The sequence below is a fragment of the Hoplias malabaricus genome, chromosome 6 (genome assembly GCF_029633855.1).
Source record: "Hoplias malabaricus isolate fHopMal1 chromosome 6, fHopMal1.hap1, whole genome shotgun sequence".
NCBI lineage: Eukaryota > Metazoa > Chordata > Actinopteri > Characiformes > Erythrinidae > Hoplias > Hoplias malabaricus.
Window position 1 is genome coordinate 25801668 of NC_089805.1, and position 27040 is coordinate 25828707.

The following is a 27040-nucleotide window of genomic DNA, read 5'->3' on the forward strand; positions in this document are numbered from 1 at the left end:
CCTAGTCAAAATATAATTCGAGATATGTTAATTTAGTAATATGGCTAGTCATAAATGGATTACAGGAATGTAAATCTGATCACACCAGCTTAATGTCACTTCACTCTAGTCATTAAATAGGAAATTTTTCAATTCGGTATTATACCTACTAAAAATATAATTAAAGATTTGTTAATTTATTAATAGGTTTAGTCGTAAAAATGCAGATATCTGTCATGTACGTATAGTGTCATAAATTACTATTAAAACGTCTTGCCATAAGTGGACAGTAGTAGTGGTGTATGTTGTTGTGTAGTGACGTCAGAGTTGGAAGATGAGGGCGTTGAGGCAGCCATCAGCCAGGGCTCTCTAATGACCACATTTCTAACATATCTGCCTGAAAACGTCTATGGCAAAGACCAGCAGTCACATAGTGAGTATGGATCCTTTCGTCTCCGATCAAACCAAGCAGTAGAATCCCAAATTTAGCTGTTGCTCTCCGGGGACTGGCTCTGTGTCTCGTTTCAGCGTAGTGTTACACTGGTGCGGGGGGCTAGCGTTAGCGGAGAGCCCTGATCAGCTCTAGCGGTAATCAGCTGGGAGAGACTCTTCCGTGGGGAGCGGAAGGCTGGCGGCCACTGTCCGGGCCAAACACACGTTGTACACTTAGCCTTGTTTTAGTCAAACACGTTGAACCCGCCCCTGGTTAGATGTTTGTGGTTGTGTCTGTTGAGGGTGTGTTTGATTCCTGTTGTGTTAACGTGAACAGTAACGAAAGCGCTGCTGCTTCTTGTTAACTTTATCGCTAGCCCCCTGTCACAGGTTATCAACAGCCAAGATGGAGACACCTGGCTAGCGGTGTTCGCGGTTAACTTGATGTTTGCTATGAACGTAGCAGCTTTTTATTTAAACAATTTGCGGGGGCGTTCGTGTCACCTTTAAGTCGCATTTCCACACCACAGGGTGTGAGCTAAGTTAGCAGTAGCTCGCTGGCTATGGGTAATATGTGTGAACCATTTTAGCAGTTATCTACAATTATAATGCCAAATTACTAATTCAGTACCCTTCTCGTTTTATTTAAGCTGTTTTGTTGTGTGGATAATTTCCTCATTCGGTTGCTTTAGTCCTTCGGAATGAGAGGGGTGCTCAAGCAGAGCGTAAAATTGTAAAGCTGGAGAGCTAAGAATGGAGGGTAGAAGGTGTTTACATTTTGTAAACAGAGCGAGGCAGTGTGGGCATTAACACACCTCTTCTAATGGTATCGACCTCATGAAACACAATTCAGTTTGCTTCAGGGCGTTTCTGAGGCATACTCTATATTATTCTGTTAGCTGTTGAAAAAGTTCACAGAAGGTCATGAAAACCTCTTAGGTCAGTATACAGTCAAGAACACACCTGTCTGTTTACACTGGGCTGAATCATAAAAATAGCCGATACTACTATTGTAATTTTTAAAATTAGATACCAAGTAGTGTTATCCCACTGATACTTTTAAATCTCTCCCTGTGCATATATGTAATATTATATATTTCTGCAGCAAAAACTGCATATCCATACATCATGAAAATTCTTATATTGTAATTAGTTTTTGTTTTGATGAGGTAGCATTTTCTGAATGGTGTAATGTTGCCTACATGTTGTGTCAGAAATATCACAGACTTACTTCTGAGATGGGGTCATATGCATGCCAGCAGAGTCTTAATTACTAAGAAATTTATTAGTAACTCAAACCCAAATGAAAAAAAAACCCAGTGACAAAACCCAAAAATCATATTTATCATTTGTATTTCTGCATACTACTGCAGACAAAAATCTTCTTTTTTCCAGTGTCTGACTGCCATCCACAAACTGAGATGAGCATATCGTTGCTGTCCAGTGAAAAACATATATCCTATAACCTTCTTAACTTTCAGTGGAAGTCAATGTAAAAAGATTTTATTCCAAGTATTTTTGGAGCATTTGTTTTGGTCCATTCATCATAACATTTTTACATAATGTGAAGGACAAGATAGAATGAGAGGTATACACATTGAGAAAATAATTCTCACGGTTAATATGTGACATTGTAAATAAAATGACATTGATAATTCAGAAGAAATGATTATACATATAAAGCTTATAGGTTGTCCTTTTATTCAATATTCAAACATTCTTCTCTAATATGTGCCTTCTCTACTTAGTTTTCAGCAGTACTTCAAAATAAACTATTTGATGACAGATTAACAATAGTAAAAAAAAAAAAGCATGATTTCCTGTGCATCTATCTTGTTTCCGACCAAAACCACTTTGTATGAATCACACTGTACTTATAACCTCCAAAGTCATAAGTAGGAACTTCCTAGGATAACTTGAATGCAGCATATGTTATGTGGGAATAGAGTTTTTCTTTTACCAAGGAAAAAAAATATAGGATAAGGTCATTAGTCTAGGTTTCCTGTAGTTCATCCTTATATGGCTGTGAATGCCGACGAGTTTATATTTTATATTCCGCAGCTCTCCTTGCACATCCAGTAAACACGGGTTAAACTTAAATCAGCAAACACAAATATGAGTTTTAAATGTCACCATGTTTCGACTGTGTCTTAAGGAAAGCTGTAGGTTGTAGAAAGACAAAAGAAGCAAATGAATTGATGACAGTGTTGATGATCAGCTTTAGAACTCATGTTTTCTTTGCTGAATTTGAAATAAAATTTCAATAGAAAATCATTTTAGTCAGCATGAAAGAGCAACTCCAAAAAATATCCGTAATGTGAAAAATGAGTCGTCAGAATGGTCCTGGGTTATCTGGCATTAAGCTGTTAGCAGCAGATTCTTTAATTCCTGTAAATTGTGACATGGGACCTCCATAGATCATATTTAAGCAATAATACACAAGAGTGAGTGCTATAATGTGAGATATTGGCCCTTGTGTGCTGCTGCCGAGTGCCGAAGATCAGTCCACCAGTGGCAATATCTCATGTTATGGCACAAACCTTGATTATACCACAGTTTATCGCCATTTATTAATAGGTTTTAAGATAAAGATGACAATGAAACATGATTTCCTTTTGTTTAAAAATCAGAAAGCAGATAATGGTCCACTGCACCATAACTCTTTACTCTATTCAAAATAAGGTGCTCAAACAGAAAATGAACTGATTCCCCATTGGGTGAAAAAGCTCATGCACAGCGCTGGCATCTTTGCTAGGTTATATGTATTTTGCGGAGTGATACCCGAAGAGCTTCGGTCAGAGTGCCATTATCGTGTAATATTGGCACTCCTGCAAACTCTCTCAGCCAATCACATTGAAGGGTCGGAAATAAATGTGGTATAATTGTATTTCTAGCATATCCCACAGAGACCCATTTGGAGGTCAACTCAACACCTTGAACTATTTTTCATGTTTATTAAACAATTCCTGAACAAATTTTGCAATGTGGCAGAAGCATGTTAACCTGCTTAATAAGGCCACTGCAGCTGGGTTGTACCCTTGCTAATTAGGGGTATGCTTGGTCTGCAGCAAGGGAGTATGTGTCAAAGTAACTTCCTCATGAAAGTCAGGATCCAAAGTTTCCCAGTAGAACACTGTCCAGAAAATTTAATCACTTCTGTCAACTTGGCTTCTTTCAATAGTCCATTCTGGTGACATCTCTTTCCCATGGTAAGCACATTCACTGCACATTCACTCAACCATCCGTATGATGTCCAAAATGCATGATTCAGCAGACCCGGCCAGCTTCTTGAATTTCCTATGGTCTAGTCCTAAATCTCACATGCTGAATGTATGTGCTTTCTGCATTGGACAGGGGTCAGCATGGGCATTCTGACATGGCCCAGTGGCCATCATTAACATTTTTCAGCTATTTGTGCTACAGTAGCTCTCCTTAGGAATTGGGCTTTTGGTGAGCCTGGGGCACCCATGAATCTTTGCTCGTTGTAAGAAACCTTTTGTTGTCCAGCCATCACAAATTGTCCCTTTGTTGCATTTATCAAGAAAAACATGTTTTATTCATGTATGTAAAAGAGAATCACCCTGCGATGGACTGGCACCCCCCCCCCCCATCAGAGTGTGTTCCCACCTTGTTCCCAGTGATTCCGGGTAGGCTCCGGACCCACTGGGATCCTGAACTGGATAAGCGTTGCAGACAATGAATGAAAAGTAAGGAAGAAGGAATATTTATTTCATTCATTCATTATTTTTTTTATGATGGTTGGATAGGGACTGTTGAACAGTTTAAAATATAAGGTGGGCTGAGGCAATTTCAGCCTTACTGTCTGCAAAATTAAGCTCGAAGACCCATCGTCATTTCTGTGTGGTCTTGAATTGAAATTCCCTGATGGATAGTATTTCAAAATAAGCAAACCAAACCTTATTGAAGTGGCCGCCCGCAGTCTTGAAGTCCTCAGCAGTACAGATGGTCCAAATAGATTGTAACTTAATTAAGATATGTACAATTGTCCGACATACATCTCCTATAATGTATGTATACAAAAATACCAAAAAATATAATAATATTAAACAAATAAGAAATATAAGGTCTTTTTTTTTATAAAGCAGTAGTTGAGAATGAGTTTGAAGAACAATGTATTGTTCAGATTCTCCTTGATTGCATGAATTAGTTTAATCAACAGCACACACAATGTAAATCATTATTTTTTCAACCGGTAAAACTAGGTATTGGATGATAACCTCAAGTAATTTGGACTGCCACGAGGAGCGATCTGGAAAATGTTAAACCAAAACATTCCCACGCAGAATATCACACTTACTGGAATAATGTTGTTTAATAATTTGGTGTTATTTTAATGTTGGGCGTTATTTGTTTATTGTTTTTTGGCAAATAAACTACTACTCAGATAAATAGCTTTTTAAGTCTCATTATCTCTGGTGTTTACAACTTTTGCACAGTACTGTACATACACACAAACAGTTAGGCAGTGTGGCCAAAGGTGGGTACGGTACTGGACAGAAAGAGCCAAGTTAACACATGAACCACAAAGACATTTAACTTTTAAATCCTCAATAATTTGGTTTTGGCTATGATATTTTTCCTATATATTATCACATTCCTCATGCACTCTAAGCTGTTTGAATCACATTTTATTCCCCAGATTTTAATGTGTTTTTCATGCAGCCAGTGTATAAGATTTAAGCCTTGGTAGAAAGATGTAAGATGGACCAAGAAGAACATGGGCATGTCAAGGCCCTTGTTGCCAGTAAAGTTCAAATATTCACTTTAACACAATAGATATATACACATGATTAACTTTATAAATAAAATCCATATCCCTCTGCATCTGGAGAAAGATGTATGTTATTTCAATGTAGAAATGGAGCCTTGTCAGTACCTGCAGAACTCTTTTTGAATTTTGACAATAAAAATGATCAATCATAGAGAAATTACATTTGATAACACATCTAAGAAAAAAAAAATCATTGTTTACAAATTATAATATCACATTTATTACATTGATATTTTTATTGGGATATAGCAGGTGAGGGGCACTGCCTCGCCTGACTGTATGTCATTTATATATAAGGGAGAATGTTGTGGTTATTGTATGGGTTGTATAAACTTGTGGAAAAGACCCATGATATGTCACCTTTTTAAAAGCCAAGCTTAATTATGCCTGAAAGTGAATTTTTTCATATATAGTTCCTTTTCATCAAGCTAGCTATGAAAAGTTGCACAAACTATATATTATACAGCTATCTTGATGTAAATACATTTTTGACAAAAAAAAAACAACACATTTTATTATTATTTTTATTTTATTTTATTTAAAGAAAATAAAAAAATGTAAAGATAATAAATCCATTCATCCAATAATAAATTAATTAAATCACCACTATCATATAACTTCCTCAAACACATAGATTGTGACAAATATTTCCCTAGTCTCACATTCGTAGTATTAGTTTAATTCACTAAAATGTAAAAAGGGAGCCATTTTGATCACAGCCCCTTGCTATTATATTGCAGCAGTGTTTTGAACACCAGTGTATATTTTTGATCACTAGTTTCTGATTTGTTAAAACAGCTAAGCTATTTCTTTACTGACCGTCTGTTACCATTTTTATTTAAAATAAGAAATGAGAAAAACTAAAATAAGAAAAACTGCTGCATTTGGCAAAATTATTTCCTTTCGGTGTGGTAACTCCACAGTGAGCTGTCATTAAATGACTCAGTCCATGTTTGCGCTCTGTTCTTTTGCAGAATCATAATAGTGAGTGGCCCCTAGATTAGTCAAAGTCACAGTTAGGGGTTGGCTGCTGATGTTACAGGTGGATAATTTTTAGGCTAATAATCATGGTTGATTACATCATGATACATTTGTTTAATTATTTTCAGTAAATTAAGAACATTGAACAACTGCATGTATCATAGAAAAGCCATAATTATAGTGTACCTTTACACAATTATAATGTAATGCACAAACTGCACATCAGCTTCAGCTCATAGGGTTGGTGTCTTAATTCATTAATTAATTTGGACAAATTGGTTGAATTATTTTATATTCTGTTTTAGATAAATAAAAGCCCCTAAAATATCAAAACATTTCCCCACAATTTAATTCATTAGTCCCCCTAAATATAATAAAATATTTTCTCCTTCTAATCAGAGCAAATTGAATTAGGCCTGTTTCTGGGACCTTTTTGTTAAGCTGTGGGTGCAGATAATTACTCTCCCGAACTCCTCCACAAAACTCAGGGAAACAAAATACTGTGATATGTATTTTATATTGTGAAATACCATCAAGTGTGTTTAGTCATTTTTTTGCCATATTACATTCAAATGTGTGTTTTCTATTTAGCATTTTGTACAGATCATTCATGCTAATTTCGCCAAGCTTGCTGAACTGAAGATGTAAAAGAACCCAGACTATGTTTTCATTGAGCCTGAATGCTGTTGTGTACAGTAACACAGTAAAAACGCCCATGTGTTTGGGAGGTGTAGGCTTGTGTGGGAAAAGCCCCTTTAGTTTCAGTGGTTAAATGTGTGTTTGACAAGTTATTGTTGTAGAATGGTGCTCTCTGAGGCAGGTGTCTGGAAAGTACCAAATTGTACACACTAATAACAGAAGCCTCTCAGAACACATCTTGTTTTGCTACACTCACAAACAAATGAGGACTAGATGCAGGGATGTGGCTCTTCCTTCATTTGCATGGCCATCAGGTCAAAACTATCAGAGCTGTTGCTGCTTATGAAGCTAGAATTTGTGTTTTTTGAGAGTCTTTGTTAGATTTATTTTTGTGAATGGAATACAAAAAAGTCACATGCTGCCATGTTTCGTCTCATTCCAATTGCAATGCCTCAGTTGACCTCTGGGCTTATGTCTGACTGCAGATTCCTCCCATGACATAATTTCATTTCTGAACATGCAAAAAACAAATAGGTGTACTGTGAACAATATTTGTCCCCCAAGGCATAAACATATAAATAGAAATGTAGTTTTAAGCATGTAGCTTCTTTATGTAAGGCTAACATTGCTAATATATAATCACTCATCAGAGAAAAAACCTACTTTTGTTGTTTTTATAGTTCACGTTAAGTAATACTGTGTCTAAAACCACATGAACAAATGTGTGACCTTATTAAAGACTTGATTATGGTTTGCGTGGGTTGAAAGACATTGGGGGGAGGTGTTTACTGAAAATGTTTGGGAGATTACTGACTTCTAGTGTTTTTCAGTCATTGCCCAAAGATCATTACGCAACATGATGTGTAGATGTAGATTGACTGGTAAATTGAAAGCTTTACTTCATATCTCATCTCCCTCTCCAAAACTACAATCTGATACACTGACCTCATTACGGCAGCCACTGCTCATAAGTCTAATTTAAAATCATCATTTGTTAGCAGGAGTTTCAGATATTTGAAATCATGTACTTGGGTTATGTCTCCCTTTACCTAGAGAGAGCATACCATCATTTTCTGGGAGATAACCATGGCATCAAGCTTGGAGGTGTTGGATTGTGAGCTGGCTGCTTGGCACTCAGTTTCAAACCTCTGTTTGAGTCTGTAGGCATCTGTACAGAGAAACTAGTAGACTAGTATGTGCAAATAGTAGACCAGCAATCTCCAAATACCCCCCAACCAGAAGCTTTTATTATCCTGTCCATAAATTTTATAAACAGGAATTTAGACAAGTCATAAACTTGGTGGAAGCCATCACGCACATCACCAATACTGCAGACATAGTTCACACACCAAAGTACAAAAAGCAAATGGCTTGTATTAGCCACTCCAGCATCATACACTGCCACTGAATTTCTCAGGGAATATGATCACTCCAATTCTACACATATGGTCTGGAGTGGCAAAGTCTTAGTGTGGAGTGTTCATCACCTCTTCTCCACCAACATGGAGCTGGTTTTGTTCTTGTTCATGAACCAGTTTTGGGAGAATTAAACATGTTTCCACCAACATAAAATGATTCCCAAACCAGACAATTCAGTGCCTAGCTGGAATCAAAAAAGTGGGTGTGTTGCACTAAAAAAGCTCCACAAAAACACAGATATAAATCTTATATAAAGATTTATTGCACAGTGGAGTTGGACTTGACCATTTGCAGAATGTTATGTTGTCTTCTATGGTGTGTTAGGTAAAAGACCAGCAATCCAGATCTGTCTGTGTACCTTTTTCATTTTGAAATGGGCAAAAGGGAAACGCAAATAAACAAATTGGAAAGATGGAAACAAAAACAGTAAAATGCTCTCTGTGTGTTTTCTGGGGTTGTGTTCAATGGGACAAAAGGCATGTTGGGTTCATTTCTCCACTGCTACAGTTCACAAGCTCAGCAGTATTACTCTGAAGCCATACCCAAGTATGATAGACATTTACCAGACTGCATCATGTATCACCATGATGTGAACCAGCTATAAACATTTGGTAAACCCTGATACTTTCCTGACTCTATCCTTTTACCTATGGCTCTGGCACTTTACTGTTGGAATTGAGCAATGCCCCCTGCTGATGACGTATCCTTGGTTCCCATCAAAACAGGTGAAAACACAAGCTTGTTCACTGGATAGCACCAAGGTGCCAAGAATTCTGAATGGATAAGGACTATTTTTCATTGGAGGTTAAATCATTCAGTACTCCATCCTTTGCCTTTCCCAGCAGAGCCTAACTTCCCAGTTGGACCTGGCATGCTGTCCCACCATATGATCAGATGGTGATCAGTTGACAGTGCAAAGCTTGTCTTTGCTCAGGTGTCCAAAACAAAATCACAAAATCTATCAATGGATTTTGGCTCAATGTTGCCTTGTACCAAGTACACATATGTGGTACATTGTCCTTGAACATGCTGTTTATTATATGCAAACCATGAATAGCAAAGAATAATGTCCCAAGACTCTTGTTCAGATTGGGCAGGCAGTTTCTCCCCATTGCGTGGCTTCAGGTTTCCTAGTAATTGCCCATGTGCCCCACCACCACCCCCACGCCACACCTAGCAAAACAATGGATTTGAAGCATGGGACCCCTACCAGAATTCCACCCACTCTCTCCAAGAATCCTGAAAACTCTGTGTGACAGTTGGGCACCTGCAAAATCTGAGGGTCAAACTTGAGTTATGTGATGTATTGTACACTGACAAGTGCCACACCAGGGGTATGTCTTGTTAGCTCCCTACAAGGCAATGTCTTTGTTTAGATTAGTTTAATTCATTTGTATATTTTCTGTGTTTTTAAGGATCTTCACCCACTTAAAATCTATTTTTTTTAATTTAATTGAATTTTATTTTTTTGCTTGTATATGTATAATTTACTGTTCACATTCCTTATGAGTTGAGTACCAATGTTTTGTTTAATTTAATTGAAACAATAATTAAATATCAGTGTAAAATAAATCTGTTGACAACCACATTAATTCATCTTTGTGTGATGGCAACGAACCAAATTACCAGATGTCTCATTACCCACCATGTTTCACTTTTGTTGTTTAACTTTCTTCTTGTAGAATGTTTTGCTCCATACTTCTCTCTTGCACCAAAAAAATCCCAAATGCTTCAAATAAATAAAAAATATTAAAATAAAATGAAAAAAATAAAAAATAAAATATATATATATATATATATATATATATATATATATATATATATATATATATATATATATATATATATATATATATAAGCAACAAAACAAACAAATCCAAGAAAACTTATGTATTATTTTTTCTAATCACACTTTGTTGAGTCTAAATTATAGGAAGTGTAAAACTTTTGGTGTGTAGTCAGAAGAGGAAATGAATGAATGAACAAAAGTACAACCCTTTCATGAAGTGTAGTTCAGGTAGCTTGTTCATTGATCCTTCAAACGCTGACAGAAACGTGTGACTTGGAACTGCACCTGTACCTAACCCTGCACGTAAACAAACCCAACCCTGGCGTGCGGAAGCAGCCTGTGCTTTATCAGTTGCTGCCTTGCTGCTCTGAGGCACACTTGTTCCTCTTGGCGTGTGTGAGATTTTGTTTTTGTGTGTGTGTGTGTTTTTTTTTTTTATGTCAGTGTGTGAAACGCTTCTCTCCTCTGCCCTGCCAGTACGATGCTGCTCTCTCTCAACCCAGCACGGCCTCTTCATGCTCTCAGGCTCCTCTCTGCACGCTGAGGGTCCAGCAGAGCCCCAGCTGCCCCCAGCCCACCAGCATGGAGGGTCCGGCTGAGCACACCACACAGAGTTCCCAGCCCCAGCGGAAGAAACGGCCTGAGGACTTCAAGTTTGGCAAGATCCTTGGGGAGGGGTCATTTTCTACTGTGAGTCAATTCTATTTCCAGGGGAAGTACATTCATTGCTTTTCAGTTTTGGGATACAGTGTGATATGTTTTAAGCCTTACTTTTAGGGACTAGTAATAGTAAATCAGCAAACACCTGCTGCACTGAGTTGTGTTTAGACTTCATATTACTTTCACATTCCGTAACATTGCTTTGAAATTGCTGCTCATCTAAATTGAGTATTCCCAAATTTGTCTTAGATTTTCCCTTCCACAAAATGTTGGCTCAGGTTTTAATTAAGCCTAAACTACTCTAATTAGATTTGAATTCTGAATCAGAATCGTTGTACAGCATGCTGTTCTATATTTGTTTTAAAAGATAATATATATTTATAGTTTAGACTTAAGTAAAAGCGGGATTGATCTTTTAAGATTCTATTTGCTCAGTTTAAAAATATCTTAAATTAAAGTGAGACTTTTGTTTACTTGTTCTTCCAAGTGCTCGTGTTATTGTAACATTATTGCACACACATTATCCTTGTTTTTAAATACAAACCTTTTCTTTTTGTTTAATTCCAGGTTGTTCTAGCAAAAGAACTCTCTACAGGAAAAGAATATGCAAGTAATTGATATTTTATGGGATATATTTACTTATGAATTATTTTTTTCAAAATGATTTAAATAACACATTTATGCGAGTCACTTTTTTTTTTTTGTCAGAAAAGCGGTTTAAACGTACAAGATATTAGTGCAACATTATGCTTAAGACATTTATTTATTTATTTATTCATTCATTCATTCATTCTTTCCCCAGAAATAAATATTTTTCCAACAAACTTTTTTAAAACCTGCTACATTTTTGAAACACAATTTACAAAGGTTTGCAATAGATATACAGCATTTCGGTCATTTGGGATGTATATATAAACATACCTGATAATCCCTTTTTTAATATATTCACATCAGAGCCTAATCTGTTTCATTAAGAAGCTGTTTTTTTGTTTGTTTTTAGTTAAGATTATTGAGAAGATGCACATCAGGAAGGAGAATAAGACGCACTATGTGAAAAGGGAGAGGGACATCTTGTCGAGTTTAGATCATCCTTTTTTTGTCAAGCTCTATTTTACATTTCAAGATGCTGAAAAACTATGTATCCTTCCTATGGCGTTGTTAAAAGTTACTGTGCTGAAGTGAATAACTGCTGTACTGAGCTGGCCTTTGTTTTGATTTTATTCCCATTGTCCTTAACATTGCTCTGTCAGATTTTGGATTGAGTTATGCAAAGAATGGTGAATTGCTAAGATACATTCGCAAAATAGGCTCCTTTGACGAGACTTGCACAAGGTTCTACACTGCCGAATTAGTGTGTGCTCTTGAATATCTGCATTCAGTAGGAATTATTCACAGGTAATTCGCTGTTGTAATTTTCAGTGTGTGTGTGTGTATATATATACTATGTATGTGTGTTTGTGTTTGTTTTTGGCAAATATTGACAGTTATTTGTCCATTTCTCTCTTCTAGGGACCTCAAACCAGAAAATATTTTACTGAATGAGGAGATGCACATTCAGATTACAGATTTTGGAACTGCAAAACAGTTTTCCTCTGACAGTGCTCAGTGTAAGTTGGGATTGAATGTGAAGAAGGGCTGTATTTTTTCACTTCCCACTTGTCCAGGCAGTGTTTACTCCACTTGTTGTGGTTAACTTACCTTAACCTCTCTGCAGGTCATAGATAAGCTGGCCTTTGTTATTTATAGCTACATTCACCCAACAGCCTCCTCCCCCTACAAGAAGCACTCATAAATATGGGATATACTATATGTATGCAGTTTAAGCAAAAATAGAAAACACATTATGACTCTGTTTATGTTTGTTTGTCAGTGTAGGGGTTTTGCATGCTGTGCATTTGTCTTGTACAGTTCATGAAGTTTAAATGTTTTTTGTCTTTCCAGCAAGAGCAAACTCTTTTGTTGGGACTGCACAATATGTTTCTCCTGAGTTGTTGACCGAAAAATCAGCCTGTAAAAGGTACCCTTGAATAACATACTTTATTTTCATGTCAAAAGTTCACATAACCTTTTTTTCACATAATGTCCTTTGAGCATTTTCTTAAGTGACTGATGTAAAATAAAGCATTATCTATCATATTTTATTTTTATCAGAAATGCCCATTTGAATTATACATCAGTAAGACAAACTTAAACCTGGAAGAGTTTAATTTGACTCAGATAAATACACTATTGTGTTCATTTACTTTCTTACATTTTTCCAGTTCTGACCTCTGGGCATTAGGCTGTATAGTGTACCAACTGGTAGCTGGGTTGCCCCCCTTCAGAGCAGCGTAAGCCCTTCTTTGCCTTCCCTTTCCTTATTCTTGAATCTCAGTAATGTTTTTATACCTGTTATGACATTGCACTTTGACTGTTGTGTTTGGGATGGATCACAGTTGTAATAGTTGTTTTTTTCTTCTTCTTCTCTTTTTAATAAGAAACATGGTGTGAAATAACAGGAAGTAATGGCTTTGGTGTTTATGACTTGTTTGTGTAGAGTCTGAAGGCTCTGAGAAAACCCCAACCACTGTGTCACATGGCTTACTTGCCTCATGGTTACACTACAACCAGCAGATTGTTTTGGATGGCTGTTAAAAACATAACACTCATAGCCATGTGACTGAACATTCACCCTGTTCATTGAAGTGATATAGTTTTAAATGAGATCTCAGCAGTTTCCTAGTGTTTAAATGCTAACCCATTTCTTGTCTGCATTACTACGTGTGTTTTGTTTCTGTTTGTCTTTAAACAGGAATGAGTACTTGATATTCCAGAAGATCATAAAACTGGAGTATGAGTTTCCAGAGAAATTCTTTCCCAAAGCTAAGGACCTGGTGGAGGAGCTATTAGTGAGTTTGCTTTATTGGCATGAATTGTGCAAAACTGCTCAGGAATACCACCAATTGCGAATTGGGTTTTGATAGAATTGCCATTACAGAGATCATTCTAGGTAATAATATGTTTTATGTAATCTTATACACTAGAAATAAAAGCAGTGCTTCACAGCTCCGTTCCTGGGAATCTGCAGTACTTTGCAGGCCACTATTTTCTACTACCAACACAACTTATCTAATTAATTTGTTAATTATCAAGTCAATCAGAAGCTGGATCAGGTGTTGAAGTAATGATTGCAACCATGCAGGAGAGGGAGTATCAGTAACTGGAGCTGGGAACAGCCCAAGTGGATCATGTACTTGATATATTCTTCTTGATTGTCCATTTTCATTCATATATGGCACATCCAGTATTGCTTGAATATTACAGATTATTTGTTGGGAATGATTTGGTGAAAATGGTGATATGCACAATAATATATTTCCCTAAGATTTGACATGTATTTTTTGGCGACTACAACCTAATGTTGCTAATAAGCAATAGCCAATAGACATATATTTTGTGATCTTATTTGTTTTATGACCAGGCATGAGGGAAAATATTTGACGTAATGTCTTACTAAATAAGTTGAAAAATTCATATAGTAAAAGTAATAATTGAATGCTCCACTGGAGGGCAATACAGAATCTCTGTAATATGTTTTGGTAAGAGTTTCTTGTCAGTCCATACTAAGATGAAAGCCAGCTAAATCCTACTGACTTTAGTCCATTAGGAATGTCTGTACACATGGCAGCATTGATAAAGCTAGGCATTCGTTTCCATCCAGTGACTGTGGAACTTCTCTCAAAAGTGAATCCAGCGCAGGTCTAGTGCCTCTGCTGGTTGGTGGTGGTAGTATGATGTGTAACTCCATCTACACACACACACACACACACACACACACACACACACACACACACAGATATTTGGAGAGTAGCGGAATATATGTAATTGCGTTATGAACTTTAGAATATTAAACATACGTAACTGTATTTCATTACAGTTACATTGAAAGAAGGCAGTATTCAGAATACAGTTATATTGGTGAAATTAATTGATCACATGAAAGTATTTATGTTTTTAAAACAAGGGTTAAAGTTCTCAGTCACTGTGCCAGATTTCCATCATAGCTGGTATCTGCTCAGTGAGACCACCATGAAAATTAATTACTGCTTTAAAATGTAGGAGAAATCCCTGCTGATAGCAAAAGGGGGGCAAAAAAGAATTTAGGGGTCCTAAGTAATAAAAAGGACAATTCTGGGAAAAGCTTGAAAGGAGGGTGTTCTGGAACATGATCCAGTGCGAAGATTTTATTTATTATATTATTTCATTCTTTGGGTGCTCTGCAAAAAATGTTTCAATTCAAGTGCTTGTGTGTATGTATTAAATGTAAATATAAAATATGTTATGATCTTCTGTTCACTCTGTGTTTTGGGGTGTATTTTGTCTGGTATGACCACCCCCTGTCAGAACACAAGCAGAAACTTTCCATTAGCATTCTAATGTGCTAAGTGCAATATGTTTACAGTTCAGCATTTGGGAGCATTTTATTATTTATTTATTTATTATTTTAAAATATTCTCAATCTATATTTTACACTTTCTGCTTCTTTAAACGCTTGAGGTGGTAATGTCCTAAGAATGTTTTTATGATACAAGAAAAACATAGAAAAACGTTATTATAATTTTTTGGCCTTATTGCCCAGTTCTAAGTAACTGTAAATTCATGTAAAAACTGAATTTGTTTTATATTTGTCTAAAATATTTCTAACAGTTCTGGAAATGGTCAAGGGAATAGTTCTTTCTTTCTTTCCTTCTTTCCAATGCATTGAATATCTTTTGTGTTTACATTCAGTGTATCTCTTAATACATTCAGCTATTTGCTACAGTAGAACACAACAGAATATCCTTCTGAAGTATTTGCTACATGCATACTGCTTCAAAATGAAAGAAAATGTGGAATTATTCCAAAGTATTCAAAATACATTACTCAAATTGAGTAATGTTACAGAATATGTTACAAAATAGATTTTAGGGCATGTAATCTGTATCCCGTAACAGAATACATTTTAAAAGCAAAGCTCCCAACAATATTGTATGTATATATATATTTGCAAATTTGCCACATTTGTAAAGAACATGCATTTGTGGGACGAGCAGTAGAGCTGCTCCCATGAAAAGTTTGCCAAATCCTCGCTGCAAATACCAAACAGCTTATTCTGTCATTGACACGTTTGGTGTTTGTTGGACTGGACGATTAAAGTTTGAAGATACAATACATATTGGCATTTTATTAATTTGTTCATTTAACAAACAGGAGCCTCAGTAGTATGTGGAAGAACCATACAAAGCCACAACAGCCTGGCACCTCCTCCTCATGTTGGTCACCAGCCTGGTCACACATTGCTGTGGGATTGCATCCCATTCTTCATCCAGCATTTGTCACAAGTCAGTCAACATGGTTGTGTTGGTCACTCTGGCACGAACAGCACGCCCAAGCTGATCCCACAAGTGTTCAATGGGGTTCAGTACGCTGGCAGGCCATTCCATCCTCTCCCAAATTCTGGAGGTAGCCTCTGATAAAGCAAGCGTTGTCATCTTGGAAGACAGAGTTTGGTCCCAGACTGTGGAGATATGGGATTGCCACTGGTTGCAGAATTTCCTCTCAATATCTCTCTGCATTGAGATTGCCTTCAATGATGCCTCATTTTTCCAGTGAGGGAGATGCCGTCCCACACCATCACACTGCCTCCACCAAAAGATGTTACTCTATCTGTGCAGCCATCAGCATAGCTTTCTCTGTGTCTTCTCTACAGTTTGACACTACATTCCAACTGCTGTAGGCAGACGCTGGACTCATAGCTGAACATAACATTCCTCTACATGTTCAAGTTCCAGTGCACATGTTACCGCAACCAGTGCAAAAGTGCCTGATGGTGAAGGCAGTCATGGCAGCCCGATGAGACCAGAGATTGGAGATCTGTTCCAGGTTGACTGGGCAAAGAGCCATCAGCCATATTGTTTTGCAAACCTTGGCTGGAAATCTGTAGCAGACAGCCTACAGCAGCGATCCCCAACCACCGGGCCGCGACCCGGTACCGGGCCGTGGGCCATTAGGTACCGGGCCGCACAGAACGTGTGATTTTTTTTCTTTTTTTTAATTGATTATCAGTCTAAATGTTGATGTTTTATTTTGAAAAGTGACTTCTGTGACGCACAGACGCATACATGCGTAACCCACGGACGGCAAAAGAATGGATCCGCGACCCATTTGTAAACAAACCTGGTGAATCGAGCCTGTACGTGCTAGAAGAGGATCAACTGCTGGACATTGCAAATGATGGTGGCCTTAAAAGTATGTTTCAAACAACAACTGTGCCAGTGTTCTGGGTTAAAATCGAGGCAGAATAATCCTGAGATCGCCCAAAACGCATTGAAAGCCCTGCTTCAATTTCCAACCACCTATCTTTGCGAAACTACGGAACAGACTGAACCTACGGAACACACTTCGGATGTCACTGTCTCCCATTACCCCGAGATAGGACCGGCTCGTTGCAGAGAAACTAGCACAGGGCTCTCTCTAATTGACATTATTATTATTTGATTGACGTGTTCACCCTTTTATAGAGAAATGACCAGTATTGTCACTTGAATTGAGTTTAGTTTTTTATTATAATTATTTCTTATTAGAAAGGATTTTCGTTCAAAAATAAATATTTTCATTTACAGAGATGTTATTGATATTAATTTATGAAAAAAAGGTTGTTTATTGTGTGTTGATGTTTGCATTTGACATAAGACCACTGCAGATGATTTATTATTAGATTACGTCATTAACGATTATTGAGCAAATGTAGGCCTGAGCATATGAAGGCCGGTCCGTGAAAATATTGTCTTAGATGAAACCGGTCCGTGGTACAAAAAAGGTTGGGGACCGAAGGCCTACAGTACCTAAGTGCTGACAGGGTGAGGAAATGATCTTCTTGGGGTGTCGTTTTCTTGGGACACCCACTTCGCGGACTGTCTTTGATATCTCCTGTTATATGGAACTTGGCCTTCAATTTGAAGATGATACTAGGGCTCACTCCAAATAATACTGCAACTTGGTTTTGCGGAATACCAGTTTGATGTTGCCCTATCGCACTGGCCCTATTCAGACAAGTCAAACGTGGCATGCCGATTCTTGGAGCAGACACCTACTGACCACTGTTGCAGGGCCCATGCTCACAGGTGGTGCCAATCAGGCATCTGATTGGCAGCACCTGGGGGTACCAGAAGCTCAAACAAGTGACAACAGCAACAGAAGAATAAGCTGTTTGGCACAGAAGATTTGGCAAAATTTTCATGGCCGCAACCCAAATACTCGGCTCAACTACACATCTCACAAACTTTTTGTGTGAAGTTTTGATGAAAATTGATAAAATAAGGCCACCCTGCCCACTTCACTGAATTTCAGTCAGCTCTATATTACACACACTCTTTGTCAATGCAGACACAAATCTTTATAATTACTTTTTTAGAAATATTAATGAAAAGGCATTTAAGGAGCTCAATGTATCTAGTTGTTTAAGTTCTTTGCATGTATGATACATCCACTGTTTGGGACATATGTTCCTGATTGTGTTCCTACATGCTAAGTTGCTAAGCGACAGAAAACTGTAACCAAAACAATGTCAGCCCAATCAAGAAGATATCACTCAAAACTCAAACTGGGGCAGTTTGTCCTGCCTCCTGTGCCGTAAAACTACAAAAATAAAAGAGAATAGCCCAAATAATGGCAGGAATATTTTAACTATCATAAAGAAATATAGGTCTTTGAGGATTAGCTTTAATGTTTTATGCCTTTTTAAGGTTTCAAGGAAATTGATGGTGACTACTCAATTAGTAGTAGAGTCATGAATTAATCTAATAATAATTGATAAATATAGATATAGATAAAAAATAAATTTATCTATATGGGTTTTTAGAAAAGTTCAAATGTAAAAAAGGTAATATTCCTCTTTAAGACTTAATCCAACTCTAGCTATTTATTTTTAAAGATATTTATAATCTTTATTTTTCTTTTTCTTCCAGTGCTTGGACCCTACAAAGCGGCTAGGCTGTGAGGAGATGGGTGGATACAATCCGCTGAGAACTCATGCATTTTTCGAGGACATCTCATTGGAGAATCTCCACCTACAGACACCTCCAAAACTTACCCCTTACTTGCCAGCTATGGCTGAGGATGATGAGGATTACTATGGCAATGTGAGCGTGATTGATGTGAGATAAACATTATCAGATTACAGCAATGAATAAGCTTCATCACATACCATCATCTCAAGTAATTTCTTTAAAAAAAAAACAAAACACTTTTGATTTGCACAAGGTACTTTTCACTTGCATCTCGCAAGTGTTTCTTTTATGTTATTGCTATAAAGAACATTGTCTGATATCTTTTATCCCTAAGACCATCTTAAATGCTTTGGAGTAATAATTAATCACATAATATTTACTTGTACATTTATGGCATTTTGATAGAAAGGCTGGATATCAGCCCTGTTGCAAGCATAGACTAATGTAGTCTAAGAACTTTTGGTTTGGCACAGTGTTCTTGCCATGAGCTGGGAATCTGCCAGATGAAGGTTAACTGTGATATGCCCTATGCATTACCAACAACCATTTATAGTACACTATAGTGCTGGGATATTTTGGTAACTACATTAGCTCTGTACTCTTTAGCTGTATGGAATTTTCTCTTTGACCAGTATGATGACCTCCTGAGCCAGTTCAGTAACATGGAAGTGGTGCAGTCCAGCTCTTCTCAGTCTCTCTTAGTGCCAGGATTATTGCTTCCACTGAGGTCAAGCAGCAACATTGAGCAGTACATCCATGATCTGGACAACAACTCATTTGAGCTGGATCTACAGTTCTCTAGTGAAGAGAAGCAACTTCTGCTGCAGAAACAAACCAGTGGGAACCCCTGGTATGTCTTAATACATTTCAGTACGGTGGTTGCCTCTGGTATAATGTTATTTAGCAATGGTTTTCAAATCTTATGTTTGATATTTCCACACGGGTGAGACCTAGCTCAACTGTCTGCACATTTTATGTTCTCTGTATAAGTATTTTTGCATTTTGGTTAAAAGCAAAACAAAAATGTTAAATGGTTAATTTTTAGATTTATTTCATTTCAGCTGCTAAATATGTTTTTTAGTTGGTCACATGAATATACTTATTCTGATTCTGCTGTGCTCTGACACATTATTTTGACAAATCAGTAACATCTTTATTAATTACCATTATGTTGCTTCCTGTTTTAAAGGCATCCGTTTGTCCAGAATAATTTAATACTTAAAATGGGACCAGTTGACAAAAGAAAGGTGAGCCTTTTCCTTTAACATACATTTTAATATCAAATTATATGAAGTGTATATGTAGTAAGTACAAACCCCTGTTCTAGAAGGTTGGGACATTAGCAAAATATGTCAAAAAATATGCTGAATCTCCTGAAGATTTATTAACTACTAATGTTTTTATTGACCAATATATAAATTTAATTTCTTAAACAAATGAATCATTTGAACCTGGCAAAACCTTTATTGCTCTTTTATAGTCAATCTGGATGAACCCTGTTGTTTTTGGAATAGAGAACTTAGAGTGCTGAAACATGCACTCTTCTGAGCACACGTTTCCACTGTCTTTTGGACCATTTGAGATGAGCTTAGTGGTATTTTAGCCTAAAATTGATGCCTGGCTTTCTCCATGCACAGTAAGATGTCAGATTGCATTTCTTGATGCAGCAGCTGACTTTATTAAGTGACAATTATTTAACATTTTCCTGAGCCCATGTGACTATTTTTATATTTTTATGATGATTTGTGCCTCGTGGGCTCAAAGGTCCCACACATTTAGTAGTGGTTACTGAAATTGCACTACAAGGAGATATAGATCTTTCACATTTTTTTTAAACAACATTGTCTGGTAGATGGTGATACATATACATTTTTTTGCAGTCTTGTGCAGAGAAATTCGTTTTTTGAACTGTTTGACAGTTTTCTCACAAAGTGTGAGTCTTTGTGCATGTTGCTTTTATCTTGTATTATACCTGTTAGTTCTATTTTGCCAATCCATATTTTTGGAGTAGAATGCAGGCATATATTCATTCTTTTTCTGGAAACAGAGTTGGTTCATGCTTTTTTGTTTGTAAAGAAAACTGTTATTTTGCACTGTTATAACTGTCACAGTGCCCTCTGTAGTCTGTGATGAGAATTTGACAGTAACCTTTTGGCCCAAGGCAGTAGTGTGAACTTATTATTCACTCTGCTGTATTCTCTCAGGGGTTATTTGCTCGTCGGAGGCAGCTGCTACTAACAGAGGGGCCACACCTCTACTACGTGGATCCTGTAAATAAAGTCCTCAAGGGGGAGATTCCATGGTCTCCAGAGTTGCGACCAGAGGCTAAGAACTTCAAGACTTTCTTCGTTCACACGGTATATTTTATTTATTTTGAAACATTTCCAGCATTTGCAGCACAGTGCAATTTTCAAAATAAAGCCACCCAAATTAAGAGTTCTTTTGGGGCGATAGAACTTTTCAATTTCAATTATTTAAATCAGTTTCCTCTCAAGCAAGTGTCAAGATTCTCAAGGTTTTTGTTCCAAACACAGCAGTACAGCAGGTGACGTGTATTTTAGCCTTACTTTCTCTTTGCTATTTCAGATCAATTTTGGTGTGAAAAGTGGAAAAAATGCTGGGTTTTATGTTAAATTCAGAATGTCTTTTAGCAGTACCAAAATTTTAATTTAAGCATACAGCTTTAAATGTATCCCTTAAAGCAGGGGTGTCAAACCAGACCCACAGAGGGCTGGTGTCGTTGCAGGTTTTCTTTCCAACAAAGCAGAAGTCAAACCTCATTCCACCCGTTTCTAATCAATAGAACTTGACTTTCAGTAGTGTGGGGCTTCTGCTTGGTTGAAAAGAAAACCTGCACCCACACCGGCCCTCTGTGTATTTGGTTTGACACCCCTGCCTTAAAGGTATACTTTGTAAAAAGTGGCTTTTTTGTCTCCTGAGCTCCCCCTACCTTTTTATGAATGCAATACATGTTTACAGACATGATTGTGTTGTGTAAACAATTCACTGTTGTGAAAACAATTCACATGCACACACCCCTCTTTCTTCTCTCACAGACAAGCGCGCACACACACACACACACACACACACACAAACACATACGCGCGCACAGACTTTATGAATATTCACATTGGTCATGAACAGTTCTCTGGGCTTCAATGGATAAAAATTATTGGGTTTGTGTTCACACACTACATCAATGTTGAGCATGGGGAAAATGTGTAATTGAACAAAATTATGTTGACTACATGATTAAATCCATATATTGCTCATAATACACACTGGAGAAATAAAATTGATTCTAACAATTTGTCGTCAACAAAGCTTGGGTTCCACTGACACAAAGTGTACATTTGGCCATTATAAACACACAGCCAGCAGAGAACAGCACGTATTGCCAGAATCAATGTCTAATGATAAAAAGTGAACTCATTCGGCTAAAGTTGGCAGGTGCAAACCCAGGCTTACTGCTCGGTAACTCTCAAAACCTGATTATAACATTTTAGTCATAAAAAACTTATCACTAATTAACATAGCAACACATGAAGAAAGGGTAACAAATACTTACTACTCCAACTTGGGTTTTCTTGTCTGTTTAAGCTCACTCTACTGAGTAAAGTCAGGCCAAAATTAACTCTTGAACATCCGCTCTCACTCTCTCTCCTTCTCCTTGCTCTCTCTGCTATAATGTCCGTACCAGGAAAGCCAAGCTATATTGTTCTTGTAGCGAGGTAAACACCTGTGAGATATGTGCCATAAAGCTATATGCATTTCTCGCAAGCATCTCTGCCCTGTGGTTCTGGAATGGCATGGCCAGTTGCATGGCTGTGAAAGGCAATATTCTCTCTATTACAGGTTGGAGGATCTTTTTGAAGCTGTAATTTTTGGTTATAAATACTGCAAAATGTTCCTTTAAGCTTGTAACTTAAGAAAAAACATATATAATATATAAGGCAAAAACTGGCAAACAAAATATTATCCTTTGTGTTAATTTGCCAACTTTTCATTTGTAAAACGATTGAATAAAACATTTAAAGTGACCTCAGAAGGGGGTGAAACAACACTGAACTAAATGTTAAATACTGAAGATTTGCTGAGAACTTTGTAAGATTTGTAAGCATTTGTAGGACTGTATGTAGATTCCATGTTTGTAAACAGCATTGATATTTTTACTTGTTTTGTTTTAATTAGTCATGTTGAAATCTAATGCATAAATCCTTCTCCTGCAGCCAAACAGGACATATTATTTAATGGACCCCAATGGCAATGCAGACAAATGGTGCAAGAAAATTCAAGAAGTTTGGGGGAAAATTTACCACAACCATCAAACTACAGACATGTAAAGAATTTGTGGAAGAAATTCTTTCTTCAAGTCAAGGCACGTCTTTATGAACTCAGTCTTTTGCGGGTAAAGCTCTTTTAAAACTGTTGTAAGCTGTTCACATTCATTTGCAATTATAGCATTTCAACATTAATTTAAACATCATGTACATCCTTGGAGGCAATCTGTAGAAGCTTTGCTTGTTCTCTGTGCTCTTACATGGGTGAAGATCACTCAAGCATTCTGCTGATTTATAATCAGACTCCAACTTACAAGGCTAAGAGCAAATGCACTGTGTGTGTGTGTGTTTTTCTGTAAATGTATATAGCTATTAGCCCCACTGGATGGGTAAGACTTTGCAGACTGCGCTAATTCCTGTTGCCTTTTTAAGTGCTCCAAATAATTTAACATTGCTGTGTTGTGTTTGCTGCTGCTTCCTTAGTGTGAAAGAATGACTTTACATAAAAATGACAGGACATACACAGGTACTCAAGTAAATTTACAGGTCAGTGGGGTGTGGACAAAAATGGGAAAACCAGACTAAGAGAGTCATTGAATCAAGCAAATTTTGCTTAGGGGGGGCTGGGGGGGGATATAGAATGTAAATGTTTAAATGTCTCACCCCAGGCCATAAGGTCCATTTCATTTTCAGATGTCATATAAATATTTTTTTTTATTATAAATATATAATGTCCCACACTTTCACAAACTAAAAAAAAGTATGATTTTCACTTTAAATAATACAACAAAAATGTCTTAAATGGACCTTAGGAGAAAAAGGTAAACAGAATATGGATCCTTTATTTTTGATTAATGTCAGTGGTTCTTCTGTTCCATTTCCCCAATCTGAGAGCTTTACAGCACTCCTTGTAGTCCGATAAAGGCCACACTACAGCCCAAAGTTGTATAGCTCATGCAAACAACACTAACTGTGTAAAAATCAAGATTTACAGTAATTTAGGTAGATTATAGTAATACATTTATGAATAGAGCAAACTGATTTCTAATATGTTTTGAAGACTGTTCATTAAATCATGTGGAATGTGGCAAAAAATAATGCAGAGATATAATTGTTGTCTCAATTTTGCTTAGTTTAGCACCAGAGCGACAAGGATAATGCTAATGCTACACTAGAAGTAAATAGTCACAAACATTTCCAATACATTCTCTAAACTTCTCTCATCCCGCTCAAACTGCGTCCTGTATTAACTATGAAAAGGAGCATAATGTTAACCCGGTAATATTCAGCAGGCATCCATTTTAGACAGCAGGTCTCAGACTCCAAAATAACTGCAAGCAACATGAGGGAAATATAACACATAAAACAGAAAGCTATCAGTGTAATCAATACAGCAGTCCACACAGGCCACAGGCATCAGTATGTGAAGCGATCTGCTGGATTTGATGGACACCCTGTTTCTACTTCTTAAACGTAAAATCGATCAGTAAGGCACTTATACATTTTAGGTAAAATCTCAAATTATTTACATTCAGATTTGACGTGCAGGCTTGATGCTTGTGGTGTAGACATACTGAAGGCTTTGTGATGCCATGCAATGCTACATTTAAATTTTTGTGTTTAGGATGTAGTGTCATAACATTGAGAGATTTGATTTAAAATTATACTCTTCGGTTTATCTTTACATGAATATTTTTAAACCACATGGACATTTTGAATGACCTTAATATAGAGTTGGGTCTGAGAGAAGAGGAAAATATGTCTGTTGACTTCTTATTGACAATATTAGCCTTGTATTTCCAGTGCTGAAATAAAGAAGTTAAAATTGGAAACCTAACATGCCTTGACTAACCAACTATTACTAGCGCAGGGGTGCCCAGCTCCAGGACAAGAGGGCAAACAACTGTAAAGGCTTTTCCTGTATTATAAAACCAGCTGATGCTATTACCTTAGGTAAAAGTCAATGTCAGTAAACATAGTGGACTACAGGTTGACAAACTGACTACGTTTGAAATAGTTTGGCCATTTTAAAAATCATTGCTTCTAAACCTTTGGTCTGTGGTGTATGTAAAGATCAGTGGCTCATCCATTCAGTGTACGTTCATGTTTAATCAACAGAATTCACTTGATTACAGAAGGCCTACAGGTCACAAAAAGGTTATCGGTTATTGGAGTTAACTCCAGTGCTAGGTGTTTACTTCACTGTGTCTATCCCCCAACCCACCCCCACCCCTCATTAGTGATGAGGGAGTGTGATGAGTGGGAGTTTGAACCACTGGTGAAACGAACATGTGTCTCATCTCAGAGATGTGCTAGCTATGTGTCATGTTTCTTTGTTGCCTCAAGACAAAAATCTAACTATAGCAGTTCATCTTGCCGTGTGCTAGATTTAGTAGACTCTAATGGTTTGTGGTGCATTTGGATCAACTACTTAAAAAATAAATAAATCAAGGAAAAGATAAAATAATGAAATGCTGTGTATATGGAAGAGTGTTGCTCTGGCAAAAGACGTGGCATGTTTTATTGGGTTTTGTTTTACTACTAGGTTTACAGCTTTTTTTATGTTAATTCTAAAACTGCAAAATTCAACTTTTGTGTTTTCTTATTTTTCTTTTATGCAGATTAAATTTTTTTCCTTTTTTAAATTTACTTCGTGTTTATTACATAAATGAACCTTTCACACCTGTAAATAAATCTTATGTGCAATCTGAATATTCAAACGGCTACTCAATCCCAAAAAGCACACAGAAATGCTGGATCTGTCTAAATTAACCAAGTACAGATGTGTATTTCTCCTCTTCTGATGTGTTTATTATTATTATTATTATTATTGTTGTTGTTTTTCAGTTTGTTTGTGTATTTGAAATTCTACCTGGTTTTGCGGCCGAATATGACTGTGATGTACAGAGAGTCACGCAATGTTCTAAGGATAACACACATTTTATATTTTTATTCTTATATAAACTTATTTGCTGGGGGTCGTCTTTGCGTGCTCTTCTTTGTGTTATTTAAATTCTAATATATGAAACATATTTTAAGAGCTTATGTTCAGGGGCCATTGTGTATGTACTGAGATGTAAAGCCTTTGAATGTGAATTATAACTGTAAACTATTAATTTTTTTTTTTTGCAGCCTTTTATTTTTGTTGTACATTTCTTATCAAATTGTCAGATTTAAGGAAAATGTTTATTTGGGTTTTGTGTGCTTATAATTAGATGGAACAATGTCCCACATGAATTCCTATAATAAAAGCATGTAGGCTGTTAATATTTAAGAGTGTACATTTCCGTGACTGATTCTGGGTCTACAATTAAAAAATAGTTTGCGGTATGTATGTATGTATGGCCTGTATGACCAATAGATGTACACCCAACATTTCTTATGAAATCAAGGGGAGTCAGTGGGGAGTGTCTGAGACTTATGCAGCAGTATTAGCTACTACACTTCTGGCAAGGTTTTTCAGTAGACACTGAATCACTGCTGTTGGGATTTGGTTGCAGACTCATAAATATTCATGAGGTCAATAAGGTTATGGATTATGCTTCCTCACTTCAGAAAAAACAGTTCAACTATTTTTTTTTTTTAGCCCAGTGCTGAGGGGCTTACTACTCCACACTTGCCATTGAGCATGGCCAGAGTGTTTCATTCTATTGGCCAATTTTTTCTATGGAAAATCTAAAAACTGCATTAAAATAGCTGAAATTAATCATAAAATATCTTGCCTAATATTGTGCAGGTTCTCTTCAGCCATCCACATGATATAATAGACAACGTGTTTCATCAGACCTGGCCACGTTCTTCCATGCTCCATAGTCTTGCCCATATTTCGATTCTTGTCCATATGTGTTCATTCGGCAATGGACAAGGTTCAGCAGGGACACACTAACTGGTTTTGTGTGTGGATACACAACACCGTGCATAACAAGCTTGGATTCGCTGTATGGTCTCACAGACATCTTCCTGCTGTCACAGCTACCTTAATTTTAGTAATTAAGTGTTATAATGGTGCTTCTGTGGCATCAGAACAAATAGTCTAGTTTTT

The 27040-nt window shown here is 36.9% G+C and overlaps 1 protein-coding gene across 2 annotated transcripts; it reads left to right on the plus strand.

Annotated features, from left to right (window-relative positions):
- Positions 1-295: 295 nt before the first annotated feature.
- On the plus strand, positions 296-26320 carry pdpk1a (3-phosphoinositide dependent protein kinase 1a). 2 transcript variants are annotated; one of them, XM_066674925.1, is made up of 14 exons: positions 296-412; positions 10509-10721; positions 11259-11301; positions 11692-11829; positions 11942-12086; positions 12201-12298; positions 12633-12708; positions 12953-13021; positions 13483-13579; positions 18677-18865; positions 19351-19568; positions 19908-19965; positions 20923-21075; positions 22948-26320. In XM_066674925.1, exons 1-14 carry the CDS (start codon positions 389-391, stop codon positions 23059-23061), a joined length of 1635 nt encoding a protein of 544 aa, XP_066531022.1. In that variant the 5' UTR covers positions 296-388; the 3' UTR covers positions 23062-26320. The 2 variants fall into 2 exon arrangements, with proteins under 2 accessions (XP_066531022.1, XP_066531023.1); XM_066674926.1 differs by having other exon boundaries at positions 18677-18850.
- Positions 26321-27040: the final 720 nt, after the last annotated feature.

Excerpts from the sequence above, each read along its gene's own strand:
- pdpk1a (XM_066674925.1), top strand. The coding sequence starts at position 389 with ATGGCAAAGACCAGCAGTCACATA. Across the intron at positions 13,022-13,482 it reads TTGCCCCCCTTCAGAGCAGC|GAATGAGTACTTGATATTCC; the intron begins GTAAGCCCTTCT and ends GTCTTTAAACAG. Across the intron at positions 19,966-20,922 it reads GACCAGTTGACAAAAGAAAG|GGGTTATTTGCTCGTCGGAG; the intron begins GTGAGCCTTTTC and ends GTATTCTCTCAG.